This window comes from Mixophyes fleayi, chromosome 4 (genome assembly GCF_038048845.1).
Source record: "Mixophyes fleayi isolate aMixFle1 chromosome 4, aMixFle1.hap1, whole genome shotgun sequence".
In the NCBI taxonomy this organism is placed as follows: Eukaryota; Metazoa; Chordata; class Amphibia; order Anura; family Limnodynastidae; genus Mixophyes; species Mixophyes fleayi.
This window is the reverse complement of record NC_134405.1, coordinates 223702691-223727619: the sequence shown is the minus strand read 5'-3', so window position 1 is coordinate 223727619 and position 24929 is coordinate 223702691. Positions and strand designations below refer to the sequence as shown.

At 41.6% G+C, this 24929-nt stretch overlaps 1 protein-coding gene across 1 annotated transcript in view; it reads left to right on the top strand.

Annotated features, from left to right (window-relative positions):
- The window catches only part of CEP290 (centrosomal protein 290), a 222067-nt gene that overhangs the window by 134799 nt on the left and 62339 nt on the right, over positions 1-24929 (top strand). The window contains exons 37-39 of the mRNA XM_075209376.1: positions 3561-3774; positions 6315-6452; positions 13341-13562. Of these exons, the coding sequence (XP_075065477.1) occupies positions 3561-3774; positions 6315-6452; positions 13341-13562 (574 nt within the window). The remainder of the gene's footprint in view (positions 1-3560; positions 3775-6314; positions 6453-13340; positions 13563-24929) is intronic.

Here is a 24929-nt window from a genome sequence, read left to right as displayed (position 1 = left end):
GACTGCAATCACACGTTGATGGCGGTGGGAAAATTCCTCCTCCTCCACCAATGAGGTGATTGCTATGTTTAGCCTATTTCCAATGATTTTAGCAAAGATTTTTACATCCACTCTGGGAACGGAAATGGGCCTCTGTGAACTACATAATGTGGGATCTTATTGTAATTTAGAAAGTACTACTATAGAACTTCCGTCATGGAGAAGAGATATTGGTGTCTGAAAAGGGCTCACTAAATAGTTAACAAGCATGGGTCAAAAGTTTAGCCAACCCTTGTTATTCCTATTGTGTTGATCTCAGAAGATCAATATGAATGTTATTAATGTTTCTAAGAGTGGATGGTGAGCCTTACTCCCTGACCAGAAATGTCAGCAGCACATCTACAGTGTCATCGCTCATAAAATGTTCGCTTACAGAAAACCTCCTTAGAGGGAATATCAACTCTTCCTGATGCATAAATCTGAGCCATCCTCTGCTCCTTTTATATATTTGGGGTGACTTGAGATCCAGTTTTAGTGACACGATAGTTGTACAACAATCGGAGAAAAATAGAAAAACCTGCGAAAATATTCTGCTGTAACTATAATAGGCTAGTTAGTAACAGCGACTTGACGAGCAATTAAGTGACAGGAGGACTGGCCAACTTGTAGATGCAGATGTCACCATACTTCATGTAGTCCCAGTTGTATTACAAGGTCAGAAAAGGAAGTAGCAAAGGACCAGCAAGACAACCGGCATCTAAGGGATACTTGTCTAAGACTTTGTCATAGCAGTTATTAAAATATTAGATTATTGGGTCATAAACTCTGAACCTGCACATATATATGGCCCAAAAACAAGGTAGGGTGGTCAAAGAAAACAGATAATTTTCATTGTGCATTCAGTGGTACAGTTTAGAAATATATTTTTGCCTGCTGGATCCAATCTAAGGGATTGCAAAGTATAAAGTGCAGTTTATTAACTCAACACTAATATATAGCATAATAAGCCCAACTAACCCAAACTATTTCCATGAAAGTGCCTCTAATGTGAGTTTCCTGTAAAACATACAGGGACTGATTTCAGAGTGATAAAATGGGAGTAACTCACTATTTAAAAAAAAAAAAAAAAAAAGGTACAGAAAACAAGTATTTCGTGTTTCTGGATCTGTACCTGGTTTACGTGAAGTCATCATCATCCGTGCGTACTTGCATCTACCTTGTAGTAGGTTGAAAACATACATAGCCTTATACCCGGAGAGAAATGAAACCATAACAGTGTAAATAGAACATCGCTGCGGTGCAATTGACCCAAGCAGGCAAGCTGATTTTTGTTTGGTTTTCTTTGTATCATTCCACTTGAGTTTAGGATTGGGTGGCACAGATTTGACAAGGGTAAGTTATTACAACCAGTAATTCAGCACAATTAAAACAATTTAAAATGTAACTGAATAGTTAGTCTACAAAGACCCATTTTTTGTAATCACATTAATTTAGCACATTGTTCTCTAATAATGCCAGTGTGAAACACTTTCTAACTTGAGATGGAAGAGTTTGACATGCACCAGTGTGCCGTGAATGAAGAGGCCAGTCTGCAGTTGTATATGCTAACAAACAATCCTGTAGCAATGTTCTTTTGTAAACACACATTTTAACATCCAAGAGCTTAAATATTTAAATAAGAAGCAGCACACATGGGCCCAGCTTGTGTATATGTGTTTTGTCAGGAATAGCTTAGCAACATATTGTATCAGATAAATAATGCCCTCACTGGGAATTCCCTTTTTATATACATTTTTTTTAATTACTTTATAGAAAACAGCTGTATCAGGAGGGTAGATGTTTCACCACAACCACAGTTTTCAAATTGTCAACCCATTCCAGGAGTATAAATGTGAGGATTGTGTACAAAGTACATATTCGCCAATACCGTCAACAGCTTTAACTAGTGACAAGGCTCTCTGTGCTGTTATACTGACGGGAGTTAGGCGATTCTACGCTGACTAACACAAGAGTCTTACTATTATGCTTTATTTGGGTAATGGCCTGTTGGAAGCTCAGCCTCTACTTCTGAAGTTCCGTGGATAAGTTCGTATTATCAAAATGTTTAAAATCTGAAATTGTACAGGACAGTCATCAGCTATTTATATAGTGCCACTCATTCCGCAGCGCTGTGCAGAGAGCTCACTCACATCAGTCTCTCTCGCTATCAGCCCATGTCTCAACCTCAAGATTCTTCATAGAAAAATAGACCTTTATCTTTCAGATGGATTGGGTGCGGGTGTGACAAAGGTCTTTGTTCATTCATCCAAATAGGGGACACTGGAGCACTATAGTGAGCTTTGGGCACTTAAAATCTGCCGGCAAAAGCTCAAGCTACTCCTCTATATAACATTGGCTGCCAGAGCAGGAAACCTTGTTAAAGGCAGCCGCAGACAGCCTTCTAATTTTTAAGTTTTATTTTATTGCTAATTCACTGGAGATCATCTCTCTGGCACCTTCTTTGAAATTTCTGCAGGGGGCAGAAGAGGCACCGGGGATGGTTTCCACTTTTGCTGTCTGTCCTCTCCCAAAGTTGGATTGCATCTGGGGGTGGGGCTCAGTCACTGCTGCCACGGGTAGTGACCAGGATCCTCATACCAGACAGTGCCATCAGGTGCAGGAGGGGTGGGTGAAGTCTGTATCGCAGATTCACATCCACCTGTGGTGTGTGCACTTCAAGTATTCTTTTTCACTTTCTTCCCTCATCCTCGCTATGTCTAGGAAGGGGAGCACTTCCAGGTCCCACGCTGGAGTAGGAACTGTGGTAAGTTTTTGCCTGTTCTTGGTAGAACTCCAAATTGCCCTGTGCTCAGTCTGGGTTGGACACCCTGCACACAACATTGGTGGTAGAGGACCAGTGGCTGCACTCGGCTGTGGCGGCCCAATCGATCTGGCAGAGCTAGTTGGGCTATTGACCCTGGCTATTGCAGAGCTCTTACAACTTGTCGTGGGAGCAGAACAGGGATCCTCTCACCTCTGCCCCTCCCTCAGGAGCCATGTGGAGTGATCCTGTTAACTCCTGCGACTCTGGAACATGGACCTTCAACTATGAAAACACTTATCTATGGGTTTTTTGTGTGTATTTATCTGTGTGTATTGGGATGTTTTGTTTCTTTTCTTCATTCAAACTATTCTAAATCCAATAATATTATCTGGACCTTGGGAAGTTAATATAAAGGTTTAAATCCTTTCAAATACAATACATACATCAGCTCTGATCTACATATACAGTGGTGCAGCAAATAAGTGAAATGTTCTCTAGTCATTTTTTTTATGACCAAATTACATGCTAAACAAATAACAGGGAGCATATATATATATATATATATATATATATATATATATATATATATATATATATATATATATATATATATATATATATATTTATTTTATTTTTTTGTGGCATCCATAGGGTGTCTATGGGCGAGTGGGGGGAAGTTTTTGTATAGCTGTTTTGAAATTGGTAAAAGTATGTGTTCTGGGTTAGCAATTTTATTTAATCTTTGGTTGTTTTTTTATTTGTTTGTATTTCAACTCAGGCTTGAAGAACATTATATATTAGAAATAAAAAGACATAAGAGTGAAGCTGAAGAGCTAAGAAACCGCCTCTCTGAGATGGAAAAGGAAATTAATTATCTTAACACTGAACTTGAGGCCCAGAAAGAGGCAAATACCAGAGCTCCGACTGCAACGATGAAGAATTTAGTTGAACGTCTAAAAAACCAAGTGGTCCACAAGGAAAAACAGCAGAAGGTAATTGATTTGCTCATGGTACAAAAGAAATTCCTGAAGCAGTCAACTTATCTTAGGTTAAAAAAAAAAAGGCAATTCTTTCATAATTTCGTTTTGATGGAGCTAAACTGAAGAGAAAACAAAAAATGTTATGGTCTCTCTATAATTCAGGATTATGTATTAAAAAAAATCCAGGAACTAGCAAGCAAAATGTCTGATAATTAAATAAATTTAAATCTTTTTCAGACATGCCCAAAAATCCAGTAAGTAGATGACTTTATATAGCCCTGAAGCATCTTTAAACATATAGTGATAAATTTACGAACATTGCTCAAAAGTTCATATTTGCACTAAACCATAGCAGCCAATGGTACATTTGCTTTCATTGTCTAACTTACTCTAGCCAGATAAAATATGAACATGAGCAATTTTGATCAGTGCTAGTAAATATAATGTATTGCTTAATCATACTTGAATCTATGCAATGATCTTTATGAAAGGGACCATTCAAAGTTCCTCTGCATCTAGCCTATAAAAAGCATATACAAGGAAATAAATTTGGAGAAGTATGTCTCAAATAGTCATATTGTCACCATGAACCATGCAATAACACCTGTAGCCCAATGTTACTAAATAGATATGGATATAGATAGTAAGGATATGTGTGACTTTGACAAGAGCCAAATTGTGATGGCTAGACAACTGGGTCAGACCATCTCCAAAATGGCAGGTCTTGTGGGGTGTGCCCGGTATTCAGTGGTTAGTACCTACCAAAATTGGTTGAAGTCAGGACAACTGGTGAAATGGCGATATTTCTCCTGTATTGCACTCGTGTTTACAGGGCAATAGGTATTGACACTGCCTCTTGCGGGTTGGACACTAAGGGAGAATTAACTATTCCTTCGGCATGTTATGTCCCAGGCATTACCCCAGGCAAAAGTCGTCTTCCCACTGGAGAAGATTTATTGCCTGCAAGACAGATTGTCAGCACGCCAACATTGGTGTAAGGTGCTGGCACACAAGTGCATACGGATCCTGGGTCTGATGGTGGTAACCATAAAGGTGGTTCTTTGCACCTAGTTCCATAGCAGCAAAGTTTTAACTTTCCATCCTTCATCAGTGAAAGTTCTCACCACTCCCTCGATCAACACCTTCTTTTGTCATACAGTCTGCAGAAGTCCCTCACTTAGTGGATGCCAGATCAGACCCTGTTTTCGGGGGCGCTCATTCCTAAACTCCCCAACGATGATTGGTGTCTAATGACCAGGGGTGATGTACCAGACTAGCTGACTTTCAAAGCCTTTGATTTCCGAACAAATAACGCCAACCAGTAAGTGTCCTGGAACCAAGGTCGATCCTTAGTGGTTATTCACCCTGTCCAGATTCTGAGATTTGAAATTCTGCTTAATCGGTGGACCCCACAAGTGTGCTCACATTCTGATCTTTGCCTAAAGTTGCATTTGATGGCATCTCAGCACAATTTCAAGGTCCTGTAGTTCATAGCTCATTATCAGTACCCCTGGCTTTAGGCATAGATACCATGATATTATCTTGGCACTATTAGTTGGTGTACTACTCCCCTTCCCCCAACCATGCTTCCACGTGTATTTACGATTGTTTGCTGAGAAGTAGTCTTGGCTATCCTTATACCCTGAGAGTGTCCCAGAAGGACCTGGTACTCAGAGATTGTGGCCCTTCTAGCCGATGAGCCCTGTCTTAACTGTATCTGCTCTTCCAGCATCTGGTACTACCTGCATGACCGTTTACAGTTTATGGCTTTAGGCATTGCTGCGTAGGTTGCATTTCTGAAGGAACATGATTTCTACAACCTAGAACTCCCACTCCCTTGCCTGAAGTAATCTTCATCTACTTTAATTTTTATTGTCTAGATTCTATTTGTCTTATTTCATGAAAGCCCCAGGCTTCTTCCAGCATTCCCTGGCCTGTTTTGTTTGTACCGAACAGTAAATTCGTCTCTCGTGTAGATAACTTGGAGATGCAGGTTTTTTTTTCCCCCCTTGAGCATTGTTATCATTTCTCTTCGCTGCCTCTTTGCTTATTCAATACCAAATATAAGTTTATATGAACCAGCAGCCTGAGGTCATGTCTGACGGTATGGCCTGAAGAAGTAGGAGGAAATTGTTCTTCCTTGGTGTCTAATCTGATGGATGCAGATCATCGTCCCCGGGAAAATAAGCTAGAAAGGTATTTAACAATTCTAGTTTGTTTGGTTGTTTTTTTTTTTTTTCCGTGTGATTCTTTAGAGATTACTTGCTAATCTAAATTTTGCTAAAGACGCGTTCCTCAATTGCTAGAAAATGTGTAGAAAAATGTTTATGCAATCTATAGACACAAGGTATGGCAGGTTAATTTTGTACTTTATACATGGTTTAAACTTAAATTAAATTAAACAATTAGATAAAGTTCTAATTGTTTTTACAGCGTTATAATAAAGGTCTTCACTTGTGGATGTATTGCATGTTTGAAGGGCCATTGAACTTCAAAAATGTATTTTAAACATGTTTACAGTTTTGTTGAATATATAGTATTCTCTTTTCCAGGCTTTAAGTAAAGCTCTGTTGGCTCTAAGAGCAGAAATGACTGCTCATGCTGAACAGCAGATTATTTCTGTGGCTGCACAAAAAGAGGAAAATTTAAACATTCAGCAGATTGTTGACAGACAGACCAAAGATTTAAAGGTGAGGATGGTGCCCTTTTCCTTTATGTGTGTTTTGTTAAATGTTCTATACATCGGGCAAGGTCACAGACTAGAATTGCTTTTGTTTTTTAGTTTCTGTGCTTTTCTAAAACATAGTGCTGTGAAATATATATGGTTTGTTTGTATATTTCTCATATGTCCAATTGGGGGACACTGCTATACATAGGGGTATATTAGGTGGTGCCAGGAGTCCAGGCACTTAAACAGTTAAATTAGTGAGTGTAACCCCACCCCTGCTGTACCCCTCCCACAGAAAGGATATTCAGTTTAGTTTTAGTGCCCTCAGGAGTCAGGCATGTTTTCCAGGGCTTCTGCCTTGGATTTAATTTATTTAATTTTATATAATGTTTTTTTTTATTTATTTTTTCTCTTTTTATTACAGGGGGGAAATGCTAGGCTCAGGGATGCCTCCAAGGGGGTGGACAGCCTGTGGCCTTGGTCCACCCGGATCTTTGAGCCGGGTGAGTAGCTTTGACAACTATCTCACCCCCAGCAGAGCCGGCCACTATCTTTTACAAGGGATAGTTTCTGCATAGCCGGCAGTCAGTTGTCAGCGCTTGCAGTGCTGACAGCCGCGACCGCAGCACACAGAGCAGTCACAGCAGTTCTCTGTTGAATCGGAAAGTACAGCTATGGCTGCACCTCACACAGGGGGCACAGGTTAACGGAGATGATCTCCGTTCTGGACGTGGGGGAGGCCATTTTCTGAAAATGAAGAGGAGGTCCTGGTCCCTGGCGCCAGCACGGAGCTTTCAGCGCCATTTTCCACACTGTGAAAACGGAACAGGACAAGGGGCGTCCCAAGTAGAATAATCTTTAGCACAAACTCTTGCTGTCTCAGCCCAGGGTTTAGCTGCAGCTACTTCCTCACTGGAACGCTTACTGAACACTGCAAAGAGACCATCTCATAAGCCTCGGGCTACTTAGGAAGCTAGGAATTTCATGTCCACTTCAGATGTTTCATCGGAGGAAGAAAGTGAAGTTCAGGGAGATCCTGGGGAAGAAGATTTCACCAGTGTGGAGGATTCATCCACAGTGCAGGGTGTAGAGGACCTGGTGCTGGGAGTGTGCCAAACATTAGGCTTCACCAACCTAGAGGTATCCCGGGAAGCTGTTTTTTCTCTGTTTAAAATACAGCTGAAACAATAAATTTCCTTTCATCCATCGCCTCAATTAATGGAAATAATTTCAGACGCCTGGAAAAAGACTGATCGCCGATTTAGCATGCCAGGAAAATTTAAAACTCTCTACCCTCTTCTAGCTGAAGATTGTGACAAATGGAAAGCACTTTCAAGGGTGGACCTTCCTATATCCAAGTTGGTTTTGAACAACCACTTTACCAGTTGAGGGAGTTATTTCCCTCAAAGACACCATGGACCAGAAATGTGACTTTTTGTTCAGGTCGGCTTACAAAGCACTTGGTAGTATTTTCAGGCCGGCCATGTCCAGGGCCTGGGTCTATAAGGCTGCCAAGCAGGGGCAGAGCAGTTGTCCTGAGGTCTCCAGGATGGAGCCCCTAGTGATGAATTAATGGTGCTTTCCGATCATATTAGAGAGGCTTCAGAGTTTGTAGGGCAGGCTTCATTGGATATTAATTCTGTCGTAGCTATGCTCTCTGCATTAGTCATAGCAGCCAGATGTTCCTTATGGTTGCGTTTTTGGTCCGCGGACGTGGATTCCAAGCGCACCTTGGATGCTGTACCTTTTGACGGCATCTCCCTCTTTGGAGCCAGATTAGACCAGCTCATTTCGGAAGCTACAGGAGGTAAAGGCCCATTCCTGTCACTCAGACCAGGCCTAAACACCCTAGGTTTATGTCCTTTTGGCCCTTCCACAGATTCAGAGGATCCCCTGCTAGGGGCCAGTCAAATGCCCTCGCTAGTGGCGGAGTCTGCCTCAGCATGACGTGTCCTCCATACACAGAGCTGTAGTCGTGCACTTCTTCTGCTTTTTCGGGACAGGTGGCTGAAATTATCATTGTACCCCCTCGTGACAATCCCCTGAGCCATGGATCTGTCATAGACTTACCTCGGTCTACTCGTTGCCGTTTTTTCACAACAGGGCTTCCAGCCTGCGTCAGTCAACGCAAAGCCCTGCAGATAGCAATCCAGAACTTGCTGGACGTGGGAGTCATCATTCCAGTTCCGCCACTGGAGAGAGGTTTGGGGTTTTACTCAAACCTTTTCCTAGTTCCAAAGCCAAACGGCTCTTTCAGACAGTATTAAATTTTAAAGACCCAGAAATTACAAGTCAGAGTCAAGGGATTCAAGATGGAATCTCTGAGGTCGGTGATGACGGCCATGGAACCGGCACAGTTTATACTGGATATAAAGGATGCTTACTTGCACGTTCTCATTGGCAGGGCCATCAATGCTTACTATGCTTTGCAGTAAAGGAAAATCATTTCTAATTCAAGGCGTTACCCTTTGGTCTAGTGACCTCTCCGAGGTTCTTTACAGAGGTGATGACAGTAATGGCGGCCCTTCTCCACTGCCATGGCGGCACGGTAATTTTTGACTTGGACGACCCTATGTGGAAGGCTCCATCATCTCGGATCCTGTCACAGCACATTCAGTAGACCAGATCCTTCCTGGAGGAGCATGATTGGATAATCAACCTGCCGAAGTCATCTCTAATCACATCGTAGAAGATGCGGTTTCTAGGGTTAGATTTCGACACCAGATGTCAGAATGTGTTCCGTTCGGAAGACAAGATACTATCGCTCCAGTGCAAGATGGAAGACCTCTTAATCAAGCATTGGGTGTCCCTGCTGCGATGTAGGAGGCTGCTGGGGACAATGGTGTAAGTCCTCAAAGCGGTGCCTTATGCTCCGTTCCATTCACGAACATTTCAGTGGGAAATCCTGCGCAAATAGTCAGGCTCTCGTTCACATCTGGACAAGCAGATGATCAATCTACCATCTCAAATCTGCCTGTCCCTTACTTGGTGGCTGCTCAGGTCACATCTCTCCCAGGGCTGATCCTTCCAGACATGGGAATGGACGATTGTCACCACAAACGCAAGTCTGTCAGTTTGGGTTGGATTCATTACAACCCTCAGATTCCAGGGCCGGTGGGACCTGCTGGAGTTATCTCTTCCCATAAACGTGTTGGAGCTTATAAGCGATCTACAGGGTGCTGGTACAGGCTCATGTGTTTCTGCGCGGAAAGCCGGTCAGAGTCAAGTCACTCAATGCGACAGCAGTAGCGTACCTCAATCATCAGGGTGGCACGCACAGTGCCAGGGCCATGAGGAAGCGATCAGGATGATGCTGTGGGCAGAGAGACAGATTCCAATTTTATAACGGCAATATTTATTTCAGGAGTCCCCGCTCCATCAGAACTTCCCCTAATCTGTCCTCTTTCAAACGAACATTAAAAACCCACCTTTTCCTAAAAGCCTTCCAGTCTCATGCCTAAACTCCCACTGGTCGGCTTACTCTCTTTCTCATCCCTTCTTCCCTTCTCCCCCTTCCTCGACTCCGTCTTCGTCTCTCCCGTCTCATCCATGTGCCTGTCTGTCTTCCCCTCCGTTTAGATTGTACGCTCCTTCGAGCAGGGCTCTCCTACCTCCTGTTTCCATCACTTTTAACTTTGCTCTCCAGCTACTCAGTTCACCTCCTCTCTTACCCTCTGCCCTCTGTCTCCTCTCGCTTCTCTCCGCTCCCCTCAGTGACTCTTTACCTGTCATCCGTGCCCACCCTCTTGGGCCATAGTTACCTGCCTGTACTCACTTTTCCCCTCCCTCTCTTTCTTGCTGTGACTGAGCCCCCAGAGTTATAGTGCTTACTGTTACTTGTACTGTGCTGTTTCACCTTGTACTGTGCCATTGTTTGTCCTTGTACGGCGCTAAGGATACTTTGTGGCGCCCTATAAATAACAATTAATAATAATAATAATAATAATAATAGACAACTGGGAGGCCGATTATCTCAACCGAAACATAGTTCATTCGGGACAATGGTCCCTTAATTCGGAAGTCATCAATCTCCTGGTTCAACACTGGGTTTGTCCAGATATAGATTTGATGGCCTCGTAGTTGAACTTCAAAGTTCCCCTCTTTTGCTCAAAAACCAGGGATCCTGTAATGGGATTCGTGGATGCTCTATTGATTCCTTGGTGGTTCAACCAGTTTACTTATTCCCTCCTCTTCCTATGATCCTTAAGGTTCTCAAGAAACTGAAGAGGGAACGGGTGAAGGCCATCCTAGTGGCTCCAGACTGGTGGGGCAGAGTCTGATACTCAGATCTGCTAGGAATGGTAGTAGAACCTCCATTCAAACTACCTCTCAGACCAGGCTTAATCACTCAGGGTCTCCTTCAGTGCCACTTGTTAGGTCGGCTGACTTTAACGGAGTGGCTATTGAGACCATGATTCTGAGAGCTAAGGGTTTTTCAACTAAAGTAGTTAGGACCATGATCAAGGCCAGGAAGCCTTCATTGGCGGCCAATTTTTACACAACATCGAAATCTTATGTATGGTATGAATCAAATTACTTTCAAACTTCCCTTTTCAAGCTCTCTAGGTTGCTGGCCTTCCTTCAAGCTGGTTTGGACAAGGGGTTGCGCTTAGCCTAGTGGAAATCGCAGGTTTAGGCTTTCTTCATTTATTTCCAGTGTAAACTGGCCTCCCTGCCCGAAGTTCACACCTTACAGGTGGCGTTTCATATCTTCCTCCATTCGTTCATCCTGTCGAGCCGTGGGACTTGAATTTGGTTCTCCAGCTTTGATTAAGGTGGCGTTTCTTTTGGCGGTGTCTTCTACACGCCGTGTCTCTGAGTTGCAGGCTTTATCTTGTTCTCACCCCTTTTTGGTTTTTCACGAAGATAGGGCGGTATTTTGCATAGAGCCCTCCTTTGTCCCTATAGTTGTTTCCCACTTTCATTTAAATTGTTGGAAAATTGTTGTCCTTGCTTTTCCTCAAATCAATCCTTGTTGTTTCTAGATGTGGTCAGGGCTCTTAGATGCTATGTGAACCGCACAGCTGGATTGCGCAAAATCACAGATATTTTTGTGCTTTTTGATGAGAAAAAACGAGGTTGGCCTGCTTTTAAGGTCTTTTTAGCTCGGTGGATTACCACCACCATCAAGCAGGCTTACTCAAACTCAGGCCGTTGCTGGGAGGTTTGTCTGCTCATTCCACTAGGGCTGTGGGTGCTTCCTGGGTGGCGCATCACGGAGCTTCTGCTGTACCAGGCGGCTATATGGGCATCTGTTCACACGTTTGTAAAATTCTATAAGTTACAAGGCTTTGCTTCACAGAATGCTAGCATTGGCCGTAGGGTTCTGCGTGGAGCCGTGTTGGAGCAGTCCCTCCCTTAAGGGGCAGCTTTGGTAGGTCCCCTATGTATCGCAGTGCTCCCCCAATTAGACGTATGATAAAATAGAGTTTTTGTACTAGCCATAAAATCCCTTTCCCGTTGTCCATTGGGGAACACTGTGTGCCCATCCTTGCTCTGAATGTTGTATGGTTGACTGTGTTGTTGTGGTTAATTAACCTAGTTGACCTAGACATAAACTGAATATCCTTCCTATGGGAGGGGTATTGCAGGGGTGGAGTTACAATCACAGACTTAACTGTACCTAGACTCCTGGTACCAATTTGATACCCATTTCTACCGCATTATCCCCCATTTGACTATGAGAAAGGGATTTTACGGTGAGTACAAAAATCCTATTTTTTATAAAGATCAATTCTATGTATCTTCTCAGAGCTAAACAATTTCTATTTTGGGGTCCATAGACACATGGAAAAGTGATTTAACCATAAACTGAGTCTCTGTTTATGGTCATAATGCCCAGATGATGGTTAGATAATGATAGTTTGTGCTTTTGGTTTGCATTTGTTTTTGGAAACAAGGGTTTATTATTTAAACGTTTTGAAAAAATGATCCTTAAATGATCATTAAAGTATTTTGTAGTGACCTACGCATCGTCTATCAGACCGTTGTTGTGTAAGGCACACATATTATTCTTGAGTAGTTTTTTTTCCTCCTTGTTTCTACTGATGGAAAACAAATTTTCATGCCCCCAAAACTGACATGAATGTCCCTGAATATTTCTAATATGCTTATATATTATAAGATGTATGTTATTCAATCTCTAGCTATTGAAAGAGAATCTTTCCGTTGGTCATACAACTTGTCAGTTGCACTGTTTGCTCTTCACCTTCCCACAATTTAAACAGAATGGAGGAGTCATTTCGTTTTTAGTTAGTTTTTGCTGCTCAATATCATCGTCTTAAATCACTGTGTTCTGTGCTTCTACTAATTGGGGAGAAGAGGACCTTTGGTAAAGATATTAGACTAAAGTTCTCCTTCTTAAAGAAGCTTAGTTGCATTTAGATGAACTCTGAACTAGTGATGGCTCCTATTTAGAATACTTGCTACATTTTTTTTTTATTATTAAATATCACAATTAGCAGACTTGATACAAAACATTGCATTAATACTGAGGTCCTGGCATGTTATTACCTGCATGTTTACAATTGGCAAAAAACAGCAATACAATTACGTAAAGATACTACATTGTATTTATTTATTATTTTTTCACTTGACACCATATTGATCTTTAAATCAATAAGGTAGACTGAGGTGAGCATTTCAGTAACCTATGTTGCCTGGCTTGTTTTATTGATATTCTTTTCATGGATTTTAGAGTTAAATAATTAATTGGAAGCAAATTCTCTCATTAAGCATCTTCTTGCAAATGATGTCCCATGGTGCTTGTGTTGGTTGCAAATGAAAATTGTTACATTATCCTTTCTTAACTTAAAAGCTGATTACAGAGTTTTAATCCGAAACCTAATTCCTTTGTGGTATTTTAAGTAGACAAATTTAATTGTGAAGAGACATGATATTATCATTACAGGCACGAATTGAAGATTTAAATGAGCAACAACTAAAGCTTAAAGAGGCCTTGAAAAATAGCAAGACTAGGGAGAATACCCTCAACGAAGACCTTGGAAACCTAAACCAGGAGCTGCGAGAAAAACAAAAAAACCTTAATAAATTACAAAAGGAAAAAGATGAAGTAGATAAGGAATATGAGGAATTGAAGAAAAGGCTAAAACGGCTGACAAGCAGCATACAGGTAAATTGAATATTGCTGCAACATATTAGTTGCAAAAATAGCACTACCTCTTAAACAGATATTTCTATAGTGGCGGCTCATTTTCATATATGACTAGCTTATGTGTTATCACTGGAAGATAGTCATGAAATATTTTCCACTGGTGAAGAAATATACAACTAGAGTAAATCTGCACACATATGAGGTTTACAAAATATTACAAAGTTGTGGTATTTTCCTGCTGTATTGTTAATATATGCTTCCAAGCAGAGGTTACAGGACATTTTGTTTTTAACTACTGTCCCATCTACCAGGCATCAATCCCTAATTCTGTAGGCTGAGAATTTGTCTATACTAATATTAAACATTTGCACACCTTAAAAACCGGCTAGAAACATGCGGCTACTGGGATCTCTTGGTATAATACTTAACTAAAGTATTCTGCAGGAAACGGGCACTTGACATGGAAATAAATGAATCATTTCACCCTAAACTGAAAATTGTTCTTGGTGGAATATCACGTCATCACAAAGATTTACTTGCCTGGGGTCCTGTGTTTACAAGTTTTGGCAGGTCCTCCAATGCCTTGGGCATGCCCTCTACTACTCTGTGGTTAATGCTTCCTCTCACTGACAGCACATTGCTAGTAGCGAGCATGCTACCTATCTGAAAACGTCCGAGTCGGCAGGAGCAAGGAGAGGCATGTGATGTCTACTAGCACTCTCCTTGCTCCTGCCAAACTGATTTTTCAGAATTTGCAAATTATATCTTTGATCATAAGGCAATAGAAAAACATGAATCATCCTGTGAATTTATATAATTGTGTTTTGAATATTGAAATTCATTTTTTCTTTATAATCTCCCTGTACAATGTTCAGGTGGAAACTGGCTTGGGCATTAGTTCCCCTTGGTCATTGGCATTTGATACCACTATAATCAAAAAAGTAAATGGTGTGCAGAATTGAAGCTAGACACCCTTTTGTGGAGGTACCAGATGAAATGTGATGACATGGATATGTTAAGCTCTATATTAATTACAGTTGGTAACTATAAACCCTGGAAAAATCTGAAGCAGTATGCAAAATGTGATCTATATTATGAAAGTAATATACCTTTCAAACTGGGAAATTAGAAGTGGACCTGTTTTGAAGTTTCCTGTTGTACTTAACAGAATAAAGACTGCATATTAACAAATTAACAATGTAAAGCATTCTGTGCACAGTGGTGTTTAAAACGTTCAGGATCCGGATGCATAATTCAAGATGGACAGTGATTTCTTACAGCACAATAAAAAAAAGTTTCAGCCACTCTGTGAGCACCACTGGATTCTTTAATTTTTACAAAATACATTGTTAACCATAAAAGGCTAATTTTGAAAAATTTCAGCATGGTGGTAATCCCAAGCACTGATTTAAATCTCACAAAATAAATGGTTGAAATGTATCTTACCCCCAAATTGTAAAGAAAACCATCATATTCAACATTTCAAAATTTTCCCAAAAAAAGAATAGTTAACAATATTTAAATTATATATTTAGGGCCAAGAGGGGTTTGAAGAAGTGCCTGTTGTGTTTTAAAATGTTTGGTATAGGCATAGCTTAATTTCAAGCTGTTTGCTAGATTAGCACCTCTAGAACAAACTACGTTCTCGGTGGTCAAAGAAGCAAATAGAAAATGGCATGCTAGGGGTAATATTATATTTAATGCAGAATAAATCCCAACTGTACTGTAACATGGTTATACTCTGTTTTTCCATAATATTCATTCTGTATCCCTTGACAGGTTATTTAGTACATATCCCCCATGGCAGCCTTAACAATGTGTGAAAATGCCTCCAAGAAGTATTCAGTGCAGCTCCTCCTCTTCCCTGTCATTTTTTCCCTTCTATAGCTAAGAATAGAGAAAATAGGTAGTGTATTTTTGTTTTCTGTATGTAGAAGTTACTTGTATCCAGAGGCTTGGCAACACAATGCTGGTGGTGCAAGCAGAGGGTCAAGTTGGCTACTTGAGGACCTGAGTTCTATGTCCAGAATTCTATTTGAAAATGGCATGCGTGCCAACGTGGGTGCTTTGCACATGTGAGCACCACTTCTGGTTAATGTACACCAACGTGGAGGACAGAACAGGCCGATTAAAGCTTTGAATCAGTATAGTGGTGTTCACTGTAATCCTGGAAAGTGCTACTGGCTACAGTCGACGTCCTCTGGATGTCTGAGCAACAGGAGACAAGTTGCTTATCCGAGATGTGAAGTAGTCTAGACACGTTGCCAGCAGTATGGAGCCTTATTGAACCCCGAAACAACCAAAGAGTACCCACCCTAGGTAAGCCCCTGACTGAGGTGCTTTGTTTTTGGATTGTTTGTTTGTTTAGTAATATTCTTCCCTCTCAGTATTCTTTCAGAGCCTGTGGATGGAAAGAAAGATAAAGCCCAGAAGATAAAGCACAGGAGACTTTGACAAACCTTTGTGGTTTACGAAGGGGTATTAAGCAATTTGCAGCCCCATAAACAGTTTAAATAAATGATACCTTTGATGATGGTCATTTGTGACTAAATAATATTTCTCTTTCATCCTATTTGGGGGACACTGCTACCATGGGGGAAAGGGGGAGTTGAGTGAGGGGAAGAGGAGATTGGCACTTAAATAGTTAACTCTGTTAATGTATGTTGCTGACAAACCCCTCCCCTCTGCAACCCCCTGTAGTCTTCAGTTTTAATTGAGTACCCAAGGGAGTTGGGCTCATTTAGCTAGGCACTAAGTTTTTTTTTTCTTACCTAAAGTGTTTTATTTTATTCTTTTTATTTTTAGACAGAGGTGTGCTCTGAACTATTACAGAGCACACGCGTTGGTTAAAGAAGCAGCTGTCAGTCGAGAGCCGGACGGCTCTCACTGACAGCAGAGAGATTCTTTTAATTATTGTGGTGGCTCCTATACAGTGCTGACAGGCGGCTTATGTAAGCCGCTGTCACACTGACCGCTCAAGGTTACCGACGCTGCCACGAAGGCGGAGAGTGCCGGTAACCCCCGCCATCTGAGGCTGACATGTTGGACTGTTCCAAGTCCCCTCCTCAGAAAAGGAGGGGGAACTTGGCATTCGTCTGCAGGGGCAAGGAGATGAATGCAGAGGTGATTGCTGCTTACAGAGACGCAGTAAATCGCCCTTAACACCATTACCCTGTAAAAATAGAGAAAATGCAGGCAGGGAGAGCTAGGATAATAGAGCTCCCCCATCTGCAGAGGAATATTGGACTCTCCCAAGGCGCCAAGATCTGCCCGGAAAAAAAGCATCAGCTCCTTCTGAAGGATAAGCAGAGCTGCTGACAGCCTTCCCAAGGCTAAGCTAGAGCAGGAGAATTCTAAGTACCAAAAGCTTTTTCTATACTCACTATTATATAGATAGAGGTGTATTAAAAAACTTATTCATGCATATATATTAGTAGATAGAATATTACTTGCATAAATCCTCTTGCTACAGATCGTGGTCTATTTAAAATGGCCAGAAGACAGACTATCTGTTTTCCTCCATCTGTGGAGATCGCAGAAGCATCCTGGAAGCAACCTGACCGTAGGTTTGTTATTCCACGAAAAGACCTGACTTTGTACCCACTACAGGAAGATCATCTAATCCGTTGTGAACAGGTCCCAAGGGTGGATACCCCAGTGGCACGCTTAGCTCGCCACACCACACTCCCTGTTCCAGGGACAGCATCCCTGCAGGACTCCACTGACCATAAGATAGAGTCCATCTACACAGCAGCAGATACTTCATATAGACCCATGTTTTTATCAGCCTGGGTTGCCAGTGCTATGGAAACATGGGCTGACCAGTTGGCTACAGCTTTGCAAGATTCTGACTTACTTCCGCTTGCCCTACACCTGAAGGAGGCTTCAGGGTACGTGTATGAAGCTGCCCAAAACGCAGCTTCCATTTCCTCCTCTGTTTCAGCAACAGCAGTAACAGCTAGGAGGGACCTATGGCTGAGGTTCTGAGATGAGGACACTGAATCTAAGAAATCTTTGGAGTCTCTCCTTTATTCAAGTGGAGTGTTATTTGGGCCTGAATTGGGCAGCATAATTTCCCAGGCCACAGGAGGCAAAAGTACCTTCATACCAGTCAATGTCCCAAAGCCTAGGACGGCCAGTTTTGGCTCATTTAGACAGCCCTTTCGGGGGGATAAACCAGCAGCGTGACGCCCCCCTCTAGCGGTGGGAGGGGATGTCTGCTTCTGGTCAGGGATCAGTGGGCAGAGTCCTCGGACAGTTGGATTCGCGGGATCATGACAAGAGATTACATAATAGACCTAGTGGGCCCAGCCCCTCATTGTTTTTTTTTAAAACCAACTTGCCCCACGACCCACAAAGAAGACAGGCAATGCTTCTGTGTTCACTCTCTTCATTCCACAGGAGTTATCCAGGAAGTTCCGGAAGATCAAAAGAGACAGAGGTTCTACTCCAACCTCTTTTTGTTCCAAAAGCCAGATGACTCCTTCCGCCCCACCTTGAACCTAAAACAGTTGATCCTTCACCTGCAGGTGGTCAGATTTCGAATGGAATTCCTGAGGTCCGTTATCAACGGACTGGAAGCAAACCACTTCATGGTGTCGATAGACATCAAAGACACTTACCTCCACATTCCTATCTGGAAGGCACATCAGGCTCTTCTCAGATTCACTGTGGGATCTTCTCATTACCAGTTCACTGCTCTCCTATTCGGACTTGCATCAGCACCAAGAGTGTTTACAAAAATTATGGCAGTGAATGGCGACTTCTCTTCATTTCAGAGGTGTGCAATTAGTGCCCTACCTGGCTGATTTACTAATCAAGGCTGCCTCAGCTCACCTGCTCGAGCAACATCTACAGCTCACCATCAGGATCCTGAAGAGGCATGGGTGGCTCATAAATCGTCCCAAATCCCAGTTAACCCTTTGCCAGAGAATGACTTTTCTGGGACTGATAATGGATACAAACAATCATAAGGTATTCCTTCCAGTGGACAAAGCACGATCCTTGCGGGACTCGGCGACTCTAGTTTCCTACATCAGGTCTTACCGCGGCTGAATTTAACTGTATGGCTGTTGAAGCCAGCCTTTGGAAATCCAGAGGGTTCTCTTCACGTGTAGTGGATACCACCTTAAAGCTAGGAAACCAGTCTCTGCTCAAATCTACCACTGTATCTGGCTTACATACATTAGATTGTGTGAAAACCGGACCTGCCACTCGAATTCGTTCCGCCTCTCAAGGTTTCTTGCTTTTCTCCAGGATGGCCTGGGATGGGTGTCTTCGCCTAGGATCTTTAAAAGTGCAGATTTTGGCTCTTTCAGTGTTTTTTCACCTTCGCCTGGCAGACTTTCCGGATGTCAGAACCTTCCTACAAGGAATCCTCAATATCCAGCCTCCATATGTCCTGCCCACGGCACCCTGGTATCTTAATCTGGTCCTTAATATGCTTCAAGAACCTTCCTATAAACCGTTGCAGACTGTGAAGTTACGGTTCTTAACATTATTATTATTATTATTATTATTATTATTTATTTGTTAGGCGCCACAAGGTTTCCGCAGCACCGTACATAGTACAAACAGTAGACCATACAGGGTTAAACAGTACAGAATGATAAACACAAAGTACCAATGCTTCAGTAACTCCGGGACAGCCATATGGAGTAAGGACAGAGCAGGAGAATAGGTATGGAGACACGAGGGAAGAAGGGCCCTGCTCATAAGAGCTTACATCCTAAGGGAGGGTGGACAAATCAGACACGAGAGGGAGCTGGTGATGCTAGGGGAGAGAAGAAGGGGCCAGGGGAGAGAGGGAATAGCGAGCAGAGTAGATGAGGGGTTAAGTGGATGGTTGATAAGCTTTGTGGATCAGGTGAGTTTTAAGTGCTCGTTTGAAGGAGCACAGATTGGGCGCGAGACGGATGGAACGAGGGAGGTCATTCCAGTGCAGGGGGCAGCTCGGGCGAAGTCTTGGAGAGTGGAAAGTCTTGGACATGGAAAGTGCTTTTTCTACTAGCTATTGCTTCAGCTCATAGAGTTTCCGAACTGGGGGCGCTGTCACGTCGAGAGCCATATCTGGCGTTTCACTACAACAGGGCAGTTCTCAGAACAGTTCCTTCTTTCCTGCCAAAAGTAGTTTCAAGTTTTCACGTAAACCACGAAATAGTGGTTCCGGTGTTCACAGACGATCCACAAGTGTCTAGAACAGGTTCTTTGGAATTTCTGGATGTATTCAGAGCTCTCCGATTCTATTACCTGGGACATCAAAGATTCACTGCACAGATTCTTAGTTTATTTTATTTGACTTCTCAAAATGTGGTTGGCCGGCCTCCAAGCAATCTTTTGCTAGATGGCTTATGTCTACTATTAAGCAGGCTTATATTAATGCTAACCAACCTGTGCCAGATCGTATTGTTGCCCATTCTACCCGTTCCGTGGGTGCGTCATGGGCTGCGCAAAATGGGGCCTCAGAGGACCAGTTATGCAGAGCCGCCACCTGGTTCTCGGTCCATGCCTTTACAAAAATTTTAGCGATTCAATGTCTTTGCGTCGGCAGATGCCAGTTTTGCCCATAGTGCTCCACGTGCCGGGCTGTCAGAGCAGTCCCTACCTTAAGGGGGCTGCTTTAGAACGTTCCCATGGTAGCAGTGTCCCCCAGATAGGATAAAGGAGAAAAGAGGATTTTTTTACTCCGAATAAATCCGTCTTTCCGATTCCATCTGGGGAACACTGCGTTCCTTCTCTTCTGTCGTTTGGTCTGTGGTTGGTTGACTCCCCTACCTTTGGATTTTATACTTAAACTGAAGGCTACAGGGGGGTTGTAGAGGGGAGGTGTTTTGTCAGTAGCATACATTAACAGTGTTAACTTGTTAAGTGCCAAACCCCTCTAAATCCCCCCCCCCACGCCCTCTCATGGTAGCAATGTCCCGAGATGGAATCAGAGAAACGGATTTATCGTGAGTATAAGAATCCTCTTTTACACTCTGTGCATGAGATTGAGAGAGCTAGGTCCCAGACAAGTATTAACGTAGGTGCTAGGGCCTATTTCTCTAAATTGAATTATTTGGAGGACCTGGATGGGTCTTCTAGGAGTGAGTATTGAGAAATTAAAGAAGGTCCAAGACTATTTTATCTGAATAATAATATATAGATTCCGCTTAAGTAGATGCATGTGGCCCTTTTGATATGAAGAAGTGCCAAGATGGAGCTTCCAAAAGTAGATGCAGCATTAATCAGTCTAAAATCTAGGGCCACTATTCCTTTAAAAGACGATGATCCTTTGAGAGATCCTATGAATTTAAAGATGGAAAGTTGTTTAAAGAAACTTTATATTTATTCTGGATCTACCTTAAAGGCTAATGTGGCCACGGTTTGAATGCCTAGGGCACTCAGATGGAGAGAGAGTGTTCAGGTGGAGACTCAAGAGAAAACTAATGCCCAATGCTTAAATGCATTGAAGTTATGCAAAGGAATGGATTTCCTTTGTGAGGCACATATTATTGCCTTGTCAGTCTAAGCTATGGCTACAGCAGTTGTAGCTATAAGAGAGCTTCTCTTGTTATGTCCATGGACATCAAGTGCTCACTATAAGGGGGGAATTCACTTCTCTGCAGACATTTTTTTTAAAATGCAAAACGATTTGCGCAGGTTTGGTCATGCAATCGCGGCCATTTTTACGCATTGTTAAAAAAACGTATTCAATTTGAAAAACGTTAACGCCACCCCGTGCATTAACCATTGGTGCATGCAAATTTTTAGAGGAGGGGAGGGTTTAACGCGGCCATCTAGAATAAAAAAAAATTCATTGGCATACATTTGTATTGCATTACACAACCTTTTTATTTTATAATATCTACATACACTACATTTTTTTACTATTTTTTTTTTACTATACAATTATCTATACCATGACAAAGCACATTATTGCATGATTTCAATGGTTTTCTTATGTTTTTACATTTTTGCACAGCCATGAGAGGTGCGAGATAAAACTACTGATTTGACAGTTTACCGCGTTAAAAAAAAATTTAATAGCTTTTAGTGCTTCTCCCTCCCTCCCTATACTTTCAATGGATCAACTACTCGTCAGCGACGGGACCCTTTTTGTTTGCGAAAACGGTCCCATCGTGGACTGTTTTCGCAAACAAAAAGATGTGTTTAAATGGATTAGAATAGCGGGTAAAGTTAATGCGTTCCAGAATGAGTGAAAACCGTGTTAAAATCACTTAAGGCATTGTTAAAAAATTGCCGCTGAGAATTGAATTCAGCCCTGAGAATAGTCAAGCTATGCTTCCCTTTGAGGTTTCTTGCTCTTGGTGACAAACTAGATGCTATAATTCAGAAAGTTTCTGGGGGTTAAACCCTACGATCTCTTGCCAGATTGAAGGGAGTGAGTATTACCTTCCACTTAATCCCATCAACATTTTAAAGATGTATGATCCTACAAGCCTGAAAGACAGTACACTTGACAAACTGATTCTGTGCATCCAATCAGCATTTTTAGGCATTCAGATCTTAGACATGGGAGGCAAGGTCAAAAAGCCTTGCAGTGACTATCGCCTGGTTCAACCCTCATTGATTGCTGCGTGTTCAGGATCAGTGGGTTCTAGATTTTGTCAGTAAAGGATACAAGATTTCATCATGTTCCCAAGGGAAACTTCGTTGCTTAATGCTTCCAATTCCACTAGAGCTATTATAAAGACAATCTGCAAACATTTATCTGGGCCACCACTTCCAGTTCACCTGTCTTCCTTTTGGCCTGGCAACATCACCAAAAACCTTCACCAATGTATTAATTACACTTTGTAGCTTAACAGAGAAAACATGAAGTAATATATTTTCAGCAGGCACATGACGGATCATACATGAGGAAAAGAGTCCTCTCATGCCAATACAGCAAATAAAATTTCTTGGGTTTCAGATAGAGTGTGAGAAACAAAGTGTCTGTACCAAAAGAGAGAAACATCCAGTCCTTGGTTTGTCAGCTACAGTTTCAATAACAAATTAAAGTATGAATGGACCTTCGCCTTGTAGGAATTTTTTCTTCCACCATAGGTATCCTTCTTCTTTGGGCAATGTGGCACATGCAAAATCTTCACTTATACTTAATAAGTGGGAAAATCAACAAACATCTCTGACCAAGTTATCCAATTAACAAGGGCCACCATGGAGTCCCTCAACTGGTACCAGGATCCAAATGTAAGGGAACTAAGTGCTTCTCTTCAAAAACCAGAATGAACAATTCTCATGACAGGCTACCCAGCCTATGGCACTGGAGTCTCCTGACAAAAACAGCACAAAGAGGTACATGGTCACAGAGCAAGAAGAGATTACATGTAAATGTTTTTGGAAATGGCAGTCTGGAAGGCAGTTTAACATTTTAGTCTTCTCTTACATGTCAAACATCCCCCAATATTCTTAGACAACAAGATGGAAGTCGTCTTCATAAACCATTAAGGAGGATCAGAATCAATATCATTATAGCAGAAGTAACAAAAGTCATGTCCTGGGCAGAGGAAAGTCTGAGGTCTCTCTTGGCACTCCAGGTTGCGGCCAAACAATGTCATAGCAGACTCCGTCGAAAGCAAGTTCATCCAGAAGAGTGGACTCTGCATCAAGTAATCTTTCAACTGCTGACAAAGAAGTTCAATCTTCCTCAAATAGACCAATTGGGCAACATATCAAAACAATGTAGTCAGATTTTCTCTTGCAACAAAATTCCAAGAATAGAAGAGATAGGCCTGTGGACCTTCCAGCTAGTTTCTAAGAAAGAAAACCATAAAAAAAAACAAGTTCACTTAGGTGCATGATGGACTGTTCTATAAAAATAATCTGTTGTAAAAATGAAATAAATTCAGTATATCAGCAGAGAAAATAGGAAAATAGGCCACGGCTGCTGTGAGATTGCCAGTATCTCTCCTCAGATTTTCCACACTTTTGCATACAGTGCTCTCTGAGGTCTATCAAAATAGAGGGCTGAATGCAGAATCCACAAAGGATATAAAAATATTAACGCATTTAATTAAATCAATCAATAAAATCACATCACAGCTTATATAATATAAAAACACATTAATAATCATAAACTACTTAAATAAATCTCCTCTTAGTAGTTGTGCACTTAATATCTAGGATGAAAAACAAACTCTTTTATACTTAAGAGTATTTTCTCAATTCTTTCGAATTTTATAAAGAATTTTTAGCTAAATTATATACATGTGGGCGTCCCTATATGTCTGAATACATTTTAAGGTATTCAATCCGATTGATACAGTCTGACTGATTTAGACTTGGAGCTCAGAGAGGCAGTCTTAACACAGTCAAATATTGTAACAGTGTGTCTGTCAGGATAACGTATTGGTTTTAGCTACTAACTGGTATTGGCGCAACTGAACAATGAGGCGCGGAATCTAATGCACCCCTGGTATTCATGAGGGACCTCCGCAAAGAGGTTTGTCTTCACAACAAGAGAAGCGTAGATCTCTGTTCTCCAGGACAGTTACCAGGGAGATGAGCTGCACTATATACTTCCTGGAGATGTATTATTTCCAGTCTCTAACTAAGGCTGAAAGGGAGTAAACCATTGTTAAGGCTGCCATTCAGTATTTTGAGGAAAAGGAATTTAACAATAAATATAATTTCCGCTTTTAGTCATTTCGCTTCCAAGTGCTTTAGATCAGATACACCATTAACAGTATTTACCGGTTCCATATCGTATGTACATATAGCAACAAATACTGACAATATGAAACCCATCAGGCGCTGTTATAATCTCTTTACAGGATTATAGAGAAATAAACTTATTTTTGTTTATGATGATGTTCTCAAAGTTCTTGATTCTTAACGATACTCTTCTCATATGTCACGTGCATGAAAAAAGAGAAGTCACAATAGTGCAATATAGTTTGAACATGTAAACATATGTAACAAAATCCCACATATAATTCTTTGATGCTTTAAATCCCACACTTTCTTTTCAGTTTATCGCCCCCTAGTGTTGGGCTACTCACTAGAAGTCTATGGAAAATAGGCACACCAATATAATTTTCTTTTCCTTTCTTTATATTCGTCCTCTATACATCATGAGGTGCTTATCATATCATAAAAGGAAAAAAATAAAGTGCATCTAGTGTGATAATGTTTCGTAAATATAAATGTATTTATTCACACAAATAGGATACACTCACATTATAAAAAATAAAATACAATAAAATCCAAAAGGAATAAGGTCATGCACTCTTACCAGATAAATGAGAATAATAGGCAGTTGGTAGATTCTCCACATAGAGCCCGGGATATCCAATTGTAGAAAGCCAAAAAAATCCCCATTCAACGGAAGAGATGCAGACTACATTCAACAATAAAATTGTAATCAGCTTGCATGCTCCAACA